A 15,962-nucleotide genomic window follows, 5' to 3' on the forward strand; every position below is an offset into this window, starting at 1 on the left:
GGTAGATGGCTGGAGATTTTTATGGCTGAATACCTCACGTTCCTTTCCATACCACATTAATATATAAACTGGTTTGCAGTCAACCCATTACACCTCGTTGATGCAGACCTCGAAATTAGTTTCGAGTATGCAGACGACACTCTACTTGGCATAGTGCGCTGCATTCTGCTTTTCACGAATGCTTCCATCTGGTCATAAATCTCTCTAAATATCACATACCAAAATATCTTCCATAGTAGGAGGGTGTTCTTTGAAAGTCAAGAAACACAGCATCAATTTGGTTATCTCTATACATGGCTTTTAGGACATCATGCATGACAAGAAGAAGTTGGTACCCGCACAAGTGATGATTTTTGGATTGAACACATAGTAAGTTCTAGAATTTTAATACAGGTAGAGAAGAATGTCCCTTTTTCTGTTCTTTTAAAAGAAAGATATTGCATCTATATCAATGTCACTTAATCTCTCTCGGCCTCTCAACAGGTACTTTTCTCCATTTAAGGGATCTGTTGTTTGTTATAATTCAAAATAGGGTTGACCCATCTATTCTAGTGCCCTCTATCCAGTCAGTGGTGGGTCGGGGACTAGTGCAGTACACTTCCAATTACACAGAGATTCAACTATACCTTCACATATGCAATAATTACAATGGGGTCATCACACCCAAAGGCATTTTAAAACTAATTTCAAGTGTAGGTAAAGCAGATGCCACACCATGATTCATTGGCAGAATATAGGGAAAAGCAATCAGGCTACAAAAGGGACTGTGTAAAAACACTTCTGCGACCCATCCTCGAATACTGCTGCTCATGCGTGTGGGGACTGTACCAAATAGCAATAATATAGGATATTGAACGGATACAAAAAAAGGACAACATGAATGGCTAGAGGTCTATATAACCTATGGGAGAATGTTATGGAGATGCTCAAAGAACTGAACTGACAGACGCTTAAAGATAGACAAACAGTTCCCCATCAGAACCTACGTAGAAAGTTTCAAAAACCGGCTTAAAGTGATGAATATAGAAATGTATTACAGCACACCATGTATCATCCCCTAAGAATTGTAAAGGCAAGATTAACTAATTACAGCACACACAGAATCATTTATGCAATTATTCTTCCAAAGATCCACATGTGAATGGAATGGTACAAAGCCCTAATAATTGGTACAATAGGCTGTACTGTCTGTCATGCACTTCACAGCAGTGTACAGAGTACAGACGCAGATGTAGATGTAAAAAATGTTTGTGAATCATGTATCTGATGTGGGATGTGGGAACCAGCCCATTGTTTACCTGAGTGGATATACAAAACTATCTAAAAACCACATCCGGGCTGACCAGCACACCAGTCCTGGTCATTAGTCTACTTCTGGGGATTCAGTCCAGGTCCTCTGTGCCTCCCTGTGGCCCAGAAGCGGGTACTTCAAAGTGCTCAGCTATCCAGGTGGCTAATTAAAAATAGGATTTACTCAGTTTAGAAGTCCATATAGAAATTATCAGGAGTTCTGTTGGGCAGCAGGGCTATGCTGAGTTTTAGTGGTTTCAGCTGATATTATACTACTCACTTTGGTACCTGACAGGAGGACACTTGACAACATACCCAACATATTAAATATGGAAACAATGAAAATAAATTGTTGATTGATAACATTAAAGAATCTCTAATAGAAAAGAAATGTGTACAAGATGAGTGAGTGCTAATAATATTAAAAAAAATCTAAGTTTATAAATGCAAACTTCTATACATATTATAAATTAAAGTCACCAACTCCATTTTTCTGTCTTTATGTTATGGCTAATCCCAGGAACTTCTGCAGGGATTTTGATATAGTTTTCACTGATACATAGACTGATTCACATGGAAGATTTGTGTACGTATACATACATTATAAATTAAAGTTCCTTGCCACATTATTATGTCTGTATGTGAAGGTGTCTCAGGGAATATTGTAGGGATTTTTATAGAGTTTTCACTAACAAACAGACTGATTCCTGAGGAAGGTTTGTGTATATCACTACATATTATAAATAAGAATTTTGACGGAGACTGGCTACACAGCCTTTGTGAAATTTTTAAATGAAATCATTCCATTTTAGGCCATCAAAACATTGTTTATTGCATCTGCAGTTTTGACACATGGTCATTTTCAATTATTGTGGGATGTTGTAACCCACTAAATAATATGAAGTTGTGATATGCTGTGTGAGAGAAGTTGCATACGATGATGTGAATTTATATGTTGTTCAATGTACCATACATGTTAGAAAAGCACTCCATCTTCAAGCCACAAGTAGCCCATCGGGACCATCTGACCGCCACGTCATCCTCAGCCGAGAATGCAGATAGGAGGGGCGTGTGGTCAGCACGTCGCTCTCCCGGTCGTTATGATGGTTTTCTTTAGCCTGAGCCACTACTAATCAGTCGAGTAGCTCCTCAGTTGGAATTACGAGGCTGAGTGCACCCCGAAAAATGGCAACAGTGCACGGCGGCCCGGATGGTCAGCCATCCAAGCGCTAGCCACGCCCAAAAGCGCTTAACTTCGATTATCTGATGGGAACTGGTACATGTTAGAAAGCTAGCGAAATAATGACAAACATGTAAGTTTAAATTTCTTGTAGCAAGCATGGTAAATGACTCAGTATACAAATGGGGAGTAACAACATCAACCAGCTGTAACAGTGGTGCAGAACAACAAACTTTCAGCATATTGCATGTACGTGTCCAAATTAATCCTTTCCTGGCGATCCAGAGTAGTTCCTATTAGCGGCTAACGCATCAACTTATAATCACACCTTTCTTTGCTATGTGTTAAATAACTGCACATATAAAAATTTTCCTTGTGTGATGTGATGCTAGCAACATGTTAATTAAATAAATAACCACACCTGCTACACAAAATTTAAACTTAAGAGTTTATATCATTATTTCACCAGATTTCTAACGTGTCTGGTATATGGAACAGCAGATAAATTCACACAACCACATTAAACTGCTCTTACACAGCATGTCACAGCTTTATATTACTGAGTGGGTTACAACTCCCACAGTGCTTGAAAACGATCGTGTGTTGAAACTGCAATTGCAATAAATAATGTTTTAACAGCCTAAAGTGGAATTATTTCATTTAAAAATATTATAACAAGTCAAGCAATGGAAAATCCAGGATGGGATGTTACAATATGCTATGTCCGCCCCTGGTAGCTGAATGGTCAGTGCGACAGAATGCAATCCTAAGGGCCCGGGTTCAATTCCTTGCTGGGACTGGATGTGTGTTGTCCTAATCATCATCATTTCATCCACATCGATGTGCAAGTCACTGAAGTGGCATCAAATCAAAAGACTTGAACCTGGCGAATGGTCTACCTGACGGGAGGCCTAAGTCACACGACATCCACATCTCTGCTATATTGCAAGTGGCAACTATCCTTTTCATACTATTATAAACAAGGCATCCAACCATAAATACTTAGTGCTACATATGTGAAGCCAGAATGTGTTGCTAGTTTATAAATAAACCAACTACTACCCAGAAGTGGCCCATGCGATTTCTACATAGGAGGGCTGCACAGGTATTAGGCTGATGCATAAGTTTGTAGTGCTTTTCTGTAAGTTCAATAAAAACAACAGAGGCTTTATTCATCAATAATCTATTCTCCTTCATAATTTACAACAGTCTGCCAATGCTGCGATAACATTGCAATTCTGTGACTGTAGAAATCACAAGCCATGTTCAGAGGACAAATTCACAGAAAGCAAGTTCCCAGGTTGTTTGGCAGAGAGCATAAAATGTGAAAATCTGAGGGTGCAAGATCAGGTGAATAAGGTGAATGTGGAATGACTTCCCAACCCAACTCCAGTACAATTTTTTTTGTCAGTCTAGCAGAATGCAAATGGGCATTATAATAGAGTAGCATCACGACACACAGTCATCCTGGTTGTTGTTCTTGGACTGCACCTGTAAGACATTTCAGTTGTTGACAAGAAATGTCAGTAGTGACGGTTACGCACTGGGGAAAAAATTCATAGTACACCACACCATTGCCACATCCCACTAGACGCATAACATTATATTTTGTGAACGCATTCAGGTCTTTGTACAGAGAGTTGTTGCTTTGTTTGGGCTCAACCTTTCCTTTCTTTTCCTTACGCTTGCATAAAGCTATCATTTCTCGTTGCCAGTAATGATACGGGATAGAAATAGTCAGTGTTGTTTACAAACCAACTGATGATGAGCAAGGCTAGATGCACATAGGGCCATCTGCTGATTTTTGTGATTTTGGATTAGAGCACATGGTACCCATGCACCTGATTTTTGAATATTCCTCACTGCATATAAATGTTGCATGATAGTGGGATGATCACAGTTCACCACTTTGTCAGTTCTCAGGTACACTGATGTGGATCATTGTGGATTAAGGGTTTAAATGATATTCATCAAACCTGGAAGGTCTTCCTGAATGTATAGAGTCACTAACGTCAAAATGATGCTTTCTAACATGAGAAAACCATTTTATCCAATGACATTATTCCATACATAGCACAGTTTCTGGCTACCTCCACTGTGTCACCCCAGAAGAATATGATGGAGTGATTCCTACCCCGGGCACTCCATCTTGTAGTGCCCACAGCTTCATTCACTATCTCCAACGAAAATGTGTGAACTACAGATAAAAAAAATGACAATCAATAAATAAACCCATAGCAACTGGAATACCAACACGCAGAACAAAAATGCTATGAACTTACGCACCAACCTAATATGTAGCTTGTCTATTTGTAGATGAATTCCATGGGGTGATCCTAGTGATCATTTTCCCACCATGTCTTGCAATGTTTCTAATCCCTTTTTTTCTATTGGTGCCATAGCGAGGCAGTTAATTGTAGTTCATCCAGTGGCTTTCTTTGACTTGTTTTCAGCCTAGTAGTGTTCAAGTTCACTTGATATTGAAGAAGTATTATGGCTATTTCCAACAGTTTCAGTACCTTAGAAGGAGTGTAACGTACACTGTTTGCTCATGCTCAAACATACTAAACGAAAATACTGTGCACAGATTTTTCTTATCAGGGATTGGTAATAACTTAAAATATGTTTAGAAGTACCATGACATTTATCAGAGCTGGAATACTACAGCTGTGAAGAGACACAAATATGTTTTTCGAACTGGAAGTGTAGGTTCATTTGAATCAGAACTACACTGCAAGCTTCATTGACTGCAACTGGTCTCGACAGCATTGTTGAATCATCATTTCTATTTCACTTGGTCCTACAATTTATCTTGTTTTACTGACATCTGGAGAGAATTTGTAAATTTATCTCAGAAAGTGATATTTTCAGAAGGGAAGTATTAAATTGTGAAAGAAAAGATTCCATGGCCGAAGCAGTAAAAAAAATGTGAAGTGGCCTAAAGAAAGGAAAAGAAAACATGGTGAAAGAATGAAAGAATACTGAAAGAAAAAAAGGAACTGAAATTATTACATGATTTCTAGTTGTTCAAAACCAAGGGATATAATAATAATAATAATAATAATAATAATAATAATAACAAATGGTGGCAGAATTCTCTGATTTTCCTTTGTTGGGATACCCTTGAAAATACAATTCAGAATTTTGCTGCTGCGATATTGGATCTTTTCATCAACAAGCACCTGGAAATAATTTTTATGTCAATGCCACCATTTACATATGACAATTTGAAGCAGTTTTGGGAAAATTCTCCAATACAATTTTCCTACAGCAGTTGTCAATGGTTTTTAACAGTGCTACTCTCGTGGACAAATGTATTTTGATTAATGTCTTCCACTCAATGTTTCACTGTCTGTTTTATATTTATTGTGTGCTACAGTTGAGTTGGTGAAAGCAGATCCCTGGTATTTGAAGTGGGCTTGGCATGGCTGCTTCATACACCCACCTCAGCCAATGATGTGACACAATTTTGTATACATCCCTACAGAAATGCCTCACTGTTTTACAGCTCTATACATGACTACTTTTCTTCCCTGCAGTTATTTGCACTTCACAGCTGGCAGTTGTCAGGGGTCTTTTTTCACTGACTGTTACACACTCTGTTTATTATTATTATTATTATTATTACCAGAATTTCTGCAAATACCGATTGTATACCAAAAAAGTAGGCAGTAAGGCAAAACTGCCTCTCTGTCATCTTGACCTTTTCTGCTATAAACGCACTCTTGCACTTAATCAACTATTTGCCTAATTTGTCGTACAATTCTGAAATGTGTTCTTTGTTTCAATTAAGTGAACCATTTCTTATGTGAAATGTGATACAATCACCTATTTGTGAACTTTGCTGGATAAGTAAACTTTCCATGTTCTGAAACCATCTTTTTCATTTACCCAGACTTCATCTAAACATCCTCAAAGGGATATGCTGTGTTTTTCACCAATGAGTGTTATACATTTTCTTCACAGATTAGTTTATGAATAAATTGCTCTTGGTAGTTGCAGCTTTCAGAACATTTGTGAAATTCTATCTCAATCTACAACAAAGTGGTTAAAAACTACTAAAAATATTGTTGCACTAGCTGATAACACTGGCATTGCTTGGGTACTTATTCATAGCTGTCCTTAAGGCTTTTGTTTTGACTTATAAAGCTTCTATGCATACAATGTTTGAAATTGTATGATTGGGGATATGATTGAAGAGCTTATTTGCTTCATGACCACAGTAGAGTCATGTAGAGCTGGCCATGAGGAAAGCAACTAACAGCTTACAACATGCAGTTTATAGTCATTTCATAACATAAACTCATGAAACTGTACACACTTAAAGCAAAATATTAAATTTTTAGGAATAACTGGGATTCACAGTATAAAAACTTTCCCGTCTGCACAACTTCTGGTCAAAATTTCCATGTCTATGATGTTGCACTGAAGAGAAGTAACTTTAAGCCTCTATAAATGAAAGGTTCTTTGGAGTAAAATAGTGCATGATGCTCTCAATAAGAATTCAACTGCACCTCGCTTTCACAAGAAGTTTTCAAAGAGTGAGTTACAGCATGATGTTGTCTAAGTGCAACAAGTCTTGTTTCATAATCTTTGTTGGATTCTTGACACCACATAATTTTCAGTCCTTTAGTCATTCTGGTGTATTCAGAGAGATTTGACCATTTTCTAGGCGTTTTTATTCATAAACAAAATTAAATCAAAATGTTATGAGCATGCACCCAAATTACAGAGCCAACTTAATAAACTCATTTTTTTCGGCAAATAAAAAAATCTAAAGAAGCAAAGCAATGTTGTTAAGCTTTTAATACACAAAGCAAAATCAGTAAATCCAAATATCCTGGCCTAGTTTGTATTTGTAAAAACAAGACTGCAGTGTTCAAGCCACTGACATAAACTTCCGAAAATTCTTCTGTCACTGGGGTAAAAAACCTTTTCTATGAAAGAAGTCAAATATAAATAAAATCTATTGCAAGAAGCAAAACAATGTTGTTAAGTTAATAATATATGAAGCAACATCAGTAAATCTGTATATCTTAGTCAAACAAATGTGCTGTTAGTTTGTACTCATAAAGATAAGATTGTGCAAATAGGAGCACCATCTACTGGTTCTTTAGTGTACTACACCATGATGATTAAACATCTGAACTACTGAGCTGAGCAGATAATTTTAGATAAAATTTTTGATGAAATAGAGCCTATACATTGCTTCAAGTTATGCTCAAGTTATTTGTGAAAATCCCATGAAAATTTTAGAAATTAGCGTGTTCAAACAGACAACCACATCAGTTTTACAATTTTATTACTAGTATAGAAGATTTTTTGGAAGCACACTAATGACCTGATGCTTTCCTCACCTTTTACAATTACTTCTGGATAAGAATTTGCAACTTATGATAGTTCCAACTACAGCAGCACATTATTATGGTATTTATAAGTATTAGAAGTGATGCATGTCCTTTTTACGTAGGAATGAAATGGGAAAATACTTTTAAAATTTTATATAGTTATTTGCACCATAAAATATCTGTTTTATGTCTCAAAGATAAATTTCAGTAAATAACATACTTTTTTGCTGTTTTAATTTGTGTTATTTTTGTAAAGTATAAAGTATTACTTACATTCTACCCTGAACACTGTGGTACTGTTAACACCAGGCCCCACAGAGTTGCTTGTGCTAAGACATGTGTAATTTGCACTATCATGCAGTATATCAAACTGCTTCCCAGGCCATGCATCCATATTCCACAGCAGTGTTGACAGTATGGACTGGAAATCATTAGCAGCTGTGTCAGCAGGTAGACGCTTATTAATTACAGTGTATGGCGAAGCTGACCCATTGCTTGTATCAATGAGAACATTATTCTTCAACCAATTCACTTCACAGATTGGCGAACACTCAACACGGCAGGAAATGTTTAAGTTTTGAGTGTTTACTGCTGCTCCATAATATGGTGGTGATGTGTTAATGAATGCTGGTGGTGCTATAAAAGAAAAGATGAGTCAATATTTTTTTTTACAAATCACTGTGAAAAAGATGTTTCTATGATTAAATAATAACATGCACGCAAATGTAGTTTGTATTATAGGAAGATCCAAAAAAATGTAGAAAGGAACCTTCAGTCTTCAAAGTTCTAAATTATTGGAAATGAAGTTTAAAAATGCAACATGATAAATTCTTGGGATCACTGAGACACAAGTTACAATGCACATATGGATGTGCACATCATCACAATGAGACACAATTGTATCAGAACATACAATATTGAAAATATAGTGGCTATGTCGAGGGGTATTATGAAGATTTGTGTAAAGGTGAAACCGTGCAGAGTGATTCCCATGGGAATCAATGATTTGGAATTAAGCATAAAGCTTCCCTAAACATGTAAAACAATACAATATTTTAAATACACAAAACATATGATTTTCATTATTTTGCTTTGAAACAGATTTATTCTGTATTGTCATTGAAAATGTCGATGATTAAGTTTTTGCTTACTGTACATACACTCCTGGAAATGGAAAAAAGAACACATTGATACCGGTGTGTCAGACCCACCATACTTGCTCCGGACACTGCGGGAGGGCTGTACAAGCAATGATCACACGCACGGCACAGCGGACACACCAGGAACCGCGGTGTTGGCCGTCGAATGGCGCTAGCTGCGCAGCATTTGTGCACCGCCGCCGTCAGTGTCAGCCAGTTTGCCGTGGCATACGGAGCTCCATCGCAGTCTTTAACACTGGTAGCATGCTGCGACAGCGTGGACGTGAACCGTATGTGCAGTTGACGGACTTTGAGCGAGGGCGTATAGTGGGCATGCGGGAGGCCGGGTGGACGTACCGCCGAATTGCTCAACACGTGGGGCGTGAGGTCTCCACAGTACATCGATGTTGTCGCCAGTTTTCGGCGGAAGGTGCACGTGCCCGTCGACCTGGGACCGGACCGCAGCGATGCACGGATGCACGCCAAGACCGTAGGATCCTACGCAGTGCCGTAGGGGACCGCACCGCCACTTCCCAGCAAATTAGGGACACTGTTGCTCCTGGGGTATCGGCGAGGACCATTCGCAACCGTCTCCATGAAGCTGGGCTATGGTCCCGCACACCGTTAGGCCGTCTTCCGCTCACGCCCCAACATCGTGCAGCCCGCCTCCAGTGGTGTCGCGACAGGCGTGAATGGAGGGACGAATGGAGACGTGTCGTCTTCAGCGATGAGAGTCTCTTCTGCCTTGGTGCCAATGATGGTCGTATGCGTGTTTGGCTCCGTGCAGGTGAGCGCCACAATCAGGACTGCATATGACCGAGGCACACAGGGCCAACATCCGGCATCATGGTGTGGGGAGCGATCTCCTACACTGGCCGTACACCACTGGTGATCATCGAGGGGACACTGAATAGTGCACGGTACATCCAAACCGTCATCGAACCCATCGTTCTACCATTCCTAGACCGGCAAGGGAACTTGCTGTTCCAACAGGACAATGCACGTCCGCATGTATCCTGTGCCACCCAACGTGCTCTAGAAGGTGTAAGTCAACTACCCTGGCCAGCAAGATCTCCGGATCTGTCCCCCATTGAGCATGTTTGGGACTGGATGAAGCGTCGTCTCACGCGGTCTGCACGTCCAGCACGAACGCTGGTCCAACTGAGGCGCCAGGTGGAAATGGCATGGCAAGCCGTTCCACAGGACTACATCCAGCATCTCTACGATCGTCTCCATGGGAGAATAGCAGCCTGCATTGCTGCGAAAGGTGGATATACACTGTACTAGTGCCGACATTGTGCATGCTCTGTTGCCTGTGTCTATGTGCCTGTGGTTCTGTCAGTGTGATCATGTGATGTATCTGACCCCAGGAATGTGTCAATAAAGTTTCCCCTTCCTGGGACAATGAATTCACGGTGTTCTTATTTCAATTTCCAGGAGTGTATATTGTATAAATTATATGGAGTACGTAAACATTTGTTGTTTCATGAGTGCTGTGTGTAACTAATATACCATAACTGGTTCATGTTCAAAAAGTAAGATAGATATCAATAGATATAAATGCAAATACAATGTGAGGTTGAATAACAAAAGCCAGGGGAAATACATTGATCAGGTGAGCTTGTAGGTTGCTGTGAGCATACACAGTTAATGAACAAAGTGTGGATATGAAACTAGCAAGCATACATTGAAGAGGCATAAAAAATGGCCTTGAATGTTACAAAGAATATTTGTATGTAAATAAATTCACAATGTGGGACGCACTGTTGCACAATTCTGAAGCACTTGGCTTGAAGGAAATGGGTATATTAATTCGTGCACCAGGCATTTTGAGCCAGTTAGAACTTCCGGGTGGCTACAATTACACTGACACTGATCTGAGTGCTGCAGTGTTGGCTGTATACATCGCAGGACACTATAACATTGTAGGTATGTTCATTAATTGGTGCGTTCCTGGAGTATGCTGAAAAAAGTAATAGTTCAAATTTCTGCCACCGGGTGAAAACATGGCAGTGCAAGCAGTCAGAATGGGGTGTGGGTGCAGAAAAAGGGCGGGAATGATCAAAAACATGATAACAGTGTTTCTGGCATGTTTATTAGGGTATGGTCACAAGTTACAACATGTGTTCAATATCGTCTCCCACAATTAGAAGTCACATGGATTTAGGTTGTGGGATCTCATCTTAAAACTACCTAGAGTTGAACTGGCCATTACCAAAGGTTTCTCAAAGCAAATCTTTCACCTGGCAAGTGACATGTGGTGTCAACCCATTTTACATAGTGGTGTGGACATCATTGCATTCTTGTAAAGCCGGAATCATTTGTTGCACAGGAAGGTCTTTATAACATGCAGATGTTACTGTGCACATAACAGGTCTGTGAAGTGTCATCTCCTAAAAGAAAAAAGGACTGAGAATGAAGGAGCTTGTGAAACTGCACCACAGAGTTACATTAAGATGAGTGCAGTGTATGTTCATGCACAACATGTGGTGGAAAAGAACCCCAAATGCAACTGTTCTGTGCATTCTCAACACCATGCAGAGTAAAATGTGCGTCCTCCAACCAAAGAACATTCGCCAACCACACGTCATCTATTCTGTTCGAGTCAAAGTCATGGTGTTGTAGCCTATCTTTGAGTTCCATTTGATGCACATTCTGAATCTTGTAGGGATACCAATGTAAAATGCATCATAAAATCTTTTGAACTGTTGACCAGGATCCCCACCGACCACTGTCTGCAGAATATGAGGCATGTTATGTATGATCGGTTATAGCTATAGCAACATCATCAATGACTGTCATGGGAATGGGCTCCCTTCTCCTCCCTGTGGTACCACCTAATTCACCTTTTTCTTCAACTTTCTTGATCACATTCTTTAGCCCATTTACAGGCAAGGGGTCTCTTACAACTGTTTGTGTGGGCGATATTCCTGCAATGCAGTGCTGCTATTGCTGCCATTCTGATAAAATAACTTTATCAGCAGTGCCTGGTCTTAACAGCCACTGAATTTCACATTTAGAACTTCAGCCTCTTTAATTTCTTAAAACAGTTACTTTACAAAAGAAATCAACAATTGATGCCAAGCAGCAAACAGCATATAGACATCAAAACAGAGACCATTTCACATTCTGACTGATTACACTGCCATATTTTCAGCTGATGGCAGAAAGTGGAATTACTATCTTTTCAGCATACTCCATTAGTACATCGATTAATGAACATACCTACAATGTTTCAGCATCCTGCAATGTACACAGTCCGCACTGCAGCACTTGAAGTACCATGAGTTTAATTGAACCACGAAGTATGCGTGAACAACTTGTGTGGTGGAAATAATGGACTAGAATCTGAATGTTAGCCCATAATACTGTGTAGCTCATCAACATCTCCATACAATGAATCAGTTTTTATTAGTACTGTATAAAGAAATGGCCAGTACATTTACTAATCTCTATCAATATTATAGTTAAATGTGCAATGTATGGGAAAATCACACAATGTAAAATCCAGTATAGAACACATCAATATCATGAAAAGGATAGTTGCTACTCACCATATACTGGAGATGCTGAGTCGCAGATAGGCACAACATAAATATTGTCAGAAAGTGAGCTTTTGGCCAATCAAGGCCTTCATTGGAAATAGACAACATACACAGATGCACTCATGCAAATGCAATTACAATTGCATTTGAGTGTGTGTGTGTTGTCTATTTCTGGTGAAGGCCTTTTTGTCCAAATACTCACTTTCTGACAGTCTTTTTGTTGTGTCTATCTGCGACTCAGCACCTCCACTATATGGTGAGTAGCAACTATGCCTTTCATAATATTGTTAAAATGTATGGGAAGCTTTTTTTAGCCTGATGAACATAACCTTTGATACGGACATATGCCTAATCCAGAAGTGTCCTAAGTATCACAGACAAGAAAATTAAATTGTTAAAATTTAACTGATCTAATGAAATGTTAACAATGCTGTATAGTTTTATTATTTTTATTTAGTTACTAATTCATCTGGGGATCATCCAATAATGGTATAGGAATTTTTTATGATGGTACAATGAAAATAAATAGCTCAAGTATATAGGCATATAAAATGTGTAAGATTATTTTTATGGGGTACAGCGGGGATCACCCAATAATGATATAGGATTTTTAATGATGGTACAATGAAAATCAATAGCTCAAGTATATAGGCACATATAGTACATAAGATTATTTTTATCGGGTACAACAGGTGATTGGTCATGACCCTGCTGAAGAAAGCAGCTGTGCCTGAAATGATCTCGGAAAACCATGAGAAATCTAAATCAGGATGGCTGAACAGAACTAACTTCATCAGAGGTTCAAAGTAATTCCAAATTAATCCAATCTCAATATGCAGGCTTTGACTTTCATACATTACTGCAGTCCAGGTTTACAACAGCAGAAATATCATCAGTGTACTGTTTAATGTGACAATGGGTTTGATTATCAGTCAATGAAAGGAAAGCACTCCATGAATAACTCACATAAAATGTCACAAAGGAAGAAGTTATCTTGTTTCCATGGACATTCCCCTGATGTAAGACAGCTATGTAAAAATAAAAACATAGTTAATAATTGGTAAATATGAAACTGATGGGATGTGGAAAGGAGGGGGTCAAAGTTAACTGATTGAGAAATGTTAAGCAGCACTACTGTCAAACTATTCAGCATGATTTTTACAATTGCAATTTTCCAATGTATACAAATGAGAGGCCCAGTGGATAATGGCCACATACCACCAGGGTATGTTGTGTCAGGGAATGGGAAGTAAGGAAATATGATTTTGTATAGTAATGTGAACTCCTGCTGTGATACCAACAGTTGTTACAGTAACTAGATGGTGTTTTGCAAATACGATTAACAGTCAAACTCCTCATCAGTGTTTTCTTGTTGCATTGTATCGTCACTACCATCACTTATCAATGACTGATAAAAACTTGAATATACTGGAGGCACAAATTGCAGTAAGCTTTGAAGATCCGTGAACTTTGCTGCCTAAATTTGACATCCATTTGGATGATTAGGAACTAACTGGCAGTCTGCAAGCTTCGTAAACCATCCACGCACTTCTGTAAACTAACTCGCACAGGTTTCTCAGTTTGATTGCGTGAATATTTGATACATACAGAATGTTCAGCGCTCACTAATCTAAACACCATTGTGTTTCTGATGTCTGCGGGCTTTTGTCAACAGTAACGTTATGTTTGACAATACTGTTCATTATAGATGGCAAAGACACATAGTCGTCTTTCTTCATTTCAACCACAATGAATAGGTTCTTTTGCTTCCTCTTTCTTATAAGTTCAACCCATTTTGCTGGAGTTTATACAGCCTGTGTCTACCTTTTCAGCTTCTCAATAACTCCAACAACCCTGTCACATGGGAGGAATGTGCGTCCAAGAAAGGGAAATTTGTGCTCAAAAACATCAAAACATTTTTTATCTAAGAGGTACAAATACAGACCTAGGATAATATAGTTTTTATTTTATCCAACACACGAATCAGAATAAATGATGAGCCTTCAATGACACTCTTGTGCATCACTACCATCCTGTTTCGACTCATTTGAGTCACTTTTCAGAGCACTAAATGCAACTTCAGCTTTCTCAAGGTGTAGTTTGATGTCTGTGGATTCGGTTTGTGGCATGCCTTAGCAGAATAACAAATACGACATGTATCAATCAATGGCAATTTAAAACCAATATTATATTCTGTGTTGAAAATGGTTTCATACACATGTTCTTTCACTGGGACTTCAGCTGTATTTTGAAGATCTTCACAGAACAGATGATACATTCCAGCAATCGAGTGAACAGAGGCTATGTAGGAGTTGTTCAGATTCTGCATTCTACTATAATGTGATGTGTATCTTGGAAACATTTCGATGTGATTTCTAACCTTATTTTTTTCTCTCATTATCAATGGCATGAGGTCTGATAGAATGCTTACCTCTTCCACCTTGTCTAGGTGTATGTACAGATACATGTGTTGTCGATTCATGACTCTCAGAGTCATATTCTTCATTGCTACAGACAGTCCTCAAACATTTAACAGAAACGACATGAACAGCTAAAACTGCAGTCTTACACACTTCAACCTCAGCAGTTGGAGGGTTTTGAATAAAATACGTGAAAGCTTACTGTTGGAACCTTCCTCTTCTTTGGGTACAAGTTTTTGCTCTTATTAGGCCGCACTAATCCAAATAAATAAGAATTTTGCTCATTATAATCTCCCAACAAATAAAACTCAATAAATATTGCATCCTTCTGTTCTTCATTCAATTTTGAGTATTTGCAGAAACAGTTTTGCAGCATGGATCACTGGGCCTACAAAACACATTCTCAGGCACAATCTTATTTTTTCGGGATTTAAATTTTTTTTCCATTCTTTCTTAATCTTTTCCTTTCATTATGTTTCCACTCATTTTCTTTAGGATTTTTTTTTTTTTTACATGTAATGTTGCATTTTCTTCGTAACATTAATAGCAACACCTATTGCCACCATCTTGAAAACATATGAACAACATTTGAGAAACGCTTTCTGATTGGCTTTCCGAAACCAAAAAAGTCAACCAATGAGATGAATCGACTCATGAGACACAGAGATATTACTGGTATGGGCCTCTTTTCCACTGGGAATGTGTCAGTCCTGAATAACAGCAAATGTAATCCACTCTCTTTAAAGGAATGGGCACATGCCACTGTGCTAGAAGTTCCCACCGACAATATTACATGGCATCAGCTGTCTTCCTGTACCAAAATCACTGCACAGGTGGCATGTACCCCTATTCCACTGGGCCCCTCAAATATAAGCTGATTGACAGCTTAAGTTTCCTAGTGAAGAAACTGCAAGTGGTGTTCTAGTTTAGTTTATTACTTTTTAATGCATCTATATACAGGAGAGAGTGAGAGAGAGAGAGGGAGGGGGGGGGAAGAAAACTAGCCTGTTACTCCTTCCATGAAATTTAACATGGTTAAA

At 38.7% G+C, this 15,962-nt stretch overlaps 1 protein-coding gene across 11 annotated transcripts in view; it reads right to left on the reverse strand.

Moving 5' to 3' along the window:
* LOC126262390 (hemicentin-1) overlaps nt 1–15,962 on the reverse strand; it is a 1,144,740-nt gene that overhangs the window by 196,317 nt on the left and 932,461 nt on the right. For all 11 annotated transcript variants that reach the window (XR_007546725.1, XR_007546724.1, XR_007546726.1 and 8 more), the window contains exon 11: nt 8,092–8,454. Coding sequence is in view for 5 of the 11 variants with exons in the window: in XM_049958994.1 (XP_049814951.1) it covers nt 8,092–8,454 (363 nt within the window). In the remaining 6 variants the exon portion in view is untranslated. The remainder of the gene's footprint in view (nt 1–8,091; nt 8,455–15,962) is intronic.

The sequence above is a fragment of the Schistocerca nitens genome, chromosome 6 (genome assembly GCF_023898315.1).
Source record: "Schistocerca nitens isolate TAMUIC-IGC-003100 chromosome 6, iqSchNite1.1, whole genome shotgun sequence".
NCBI classification, from domain to species: domain Eukaryota; kingdom Metazoa; phylum Arthropoda; class Insecta; order Orthoptera; family Acrididae; genus Schistocerca; species Schistocerca nitens.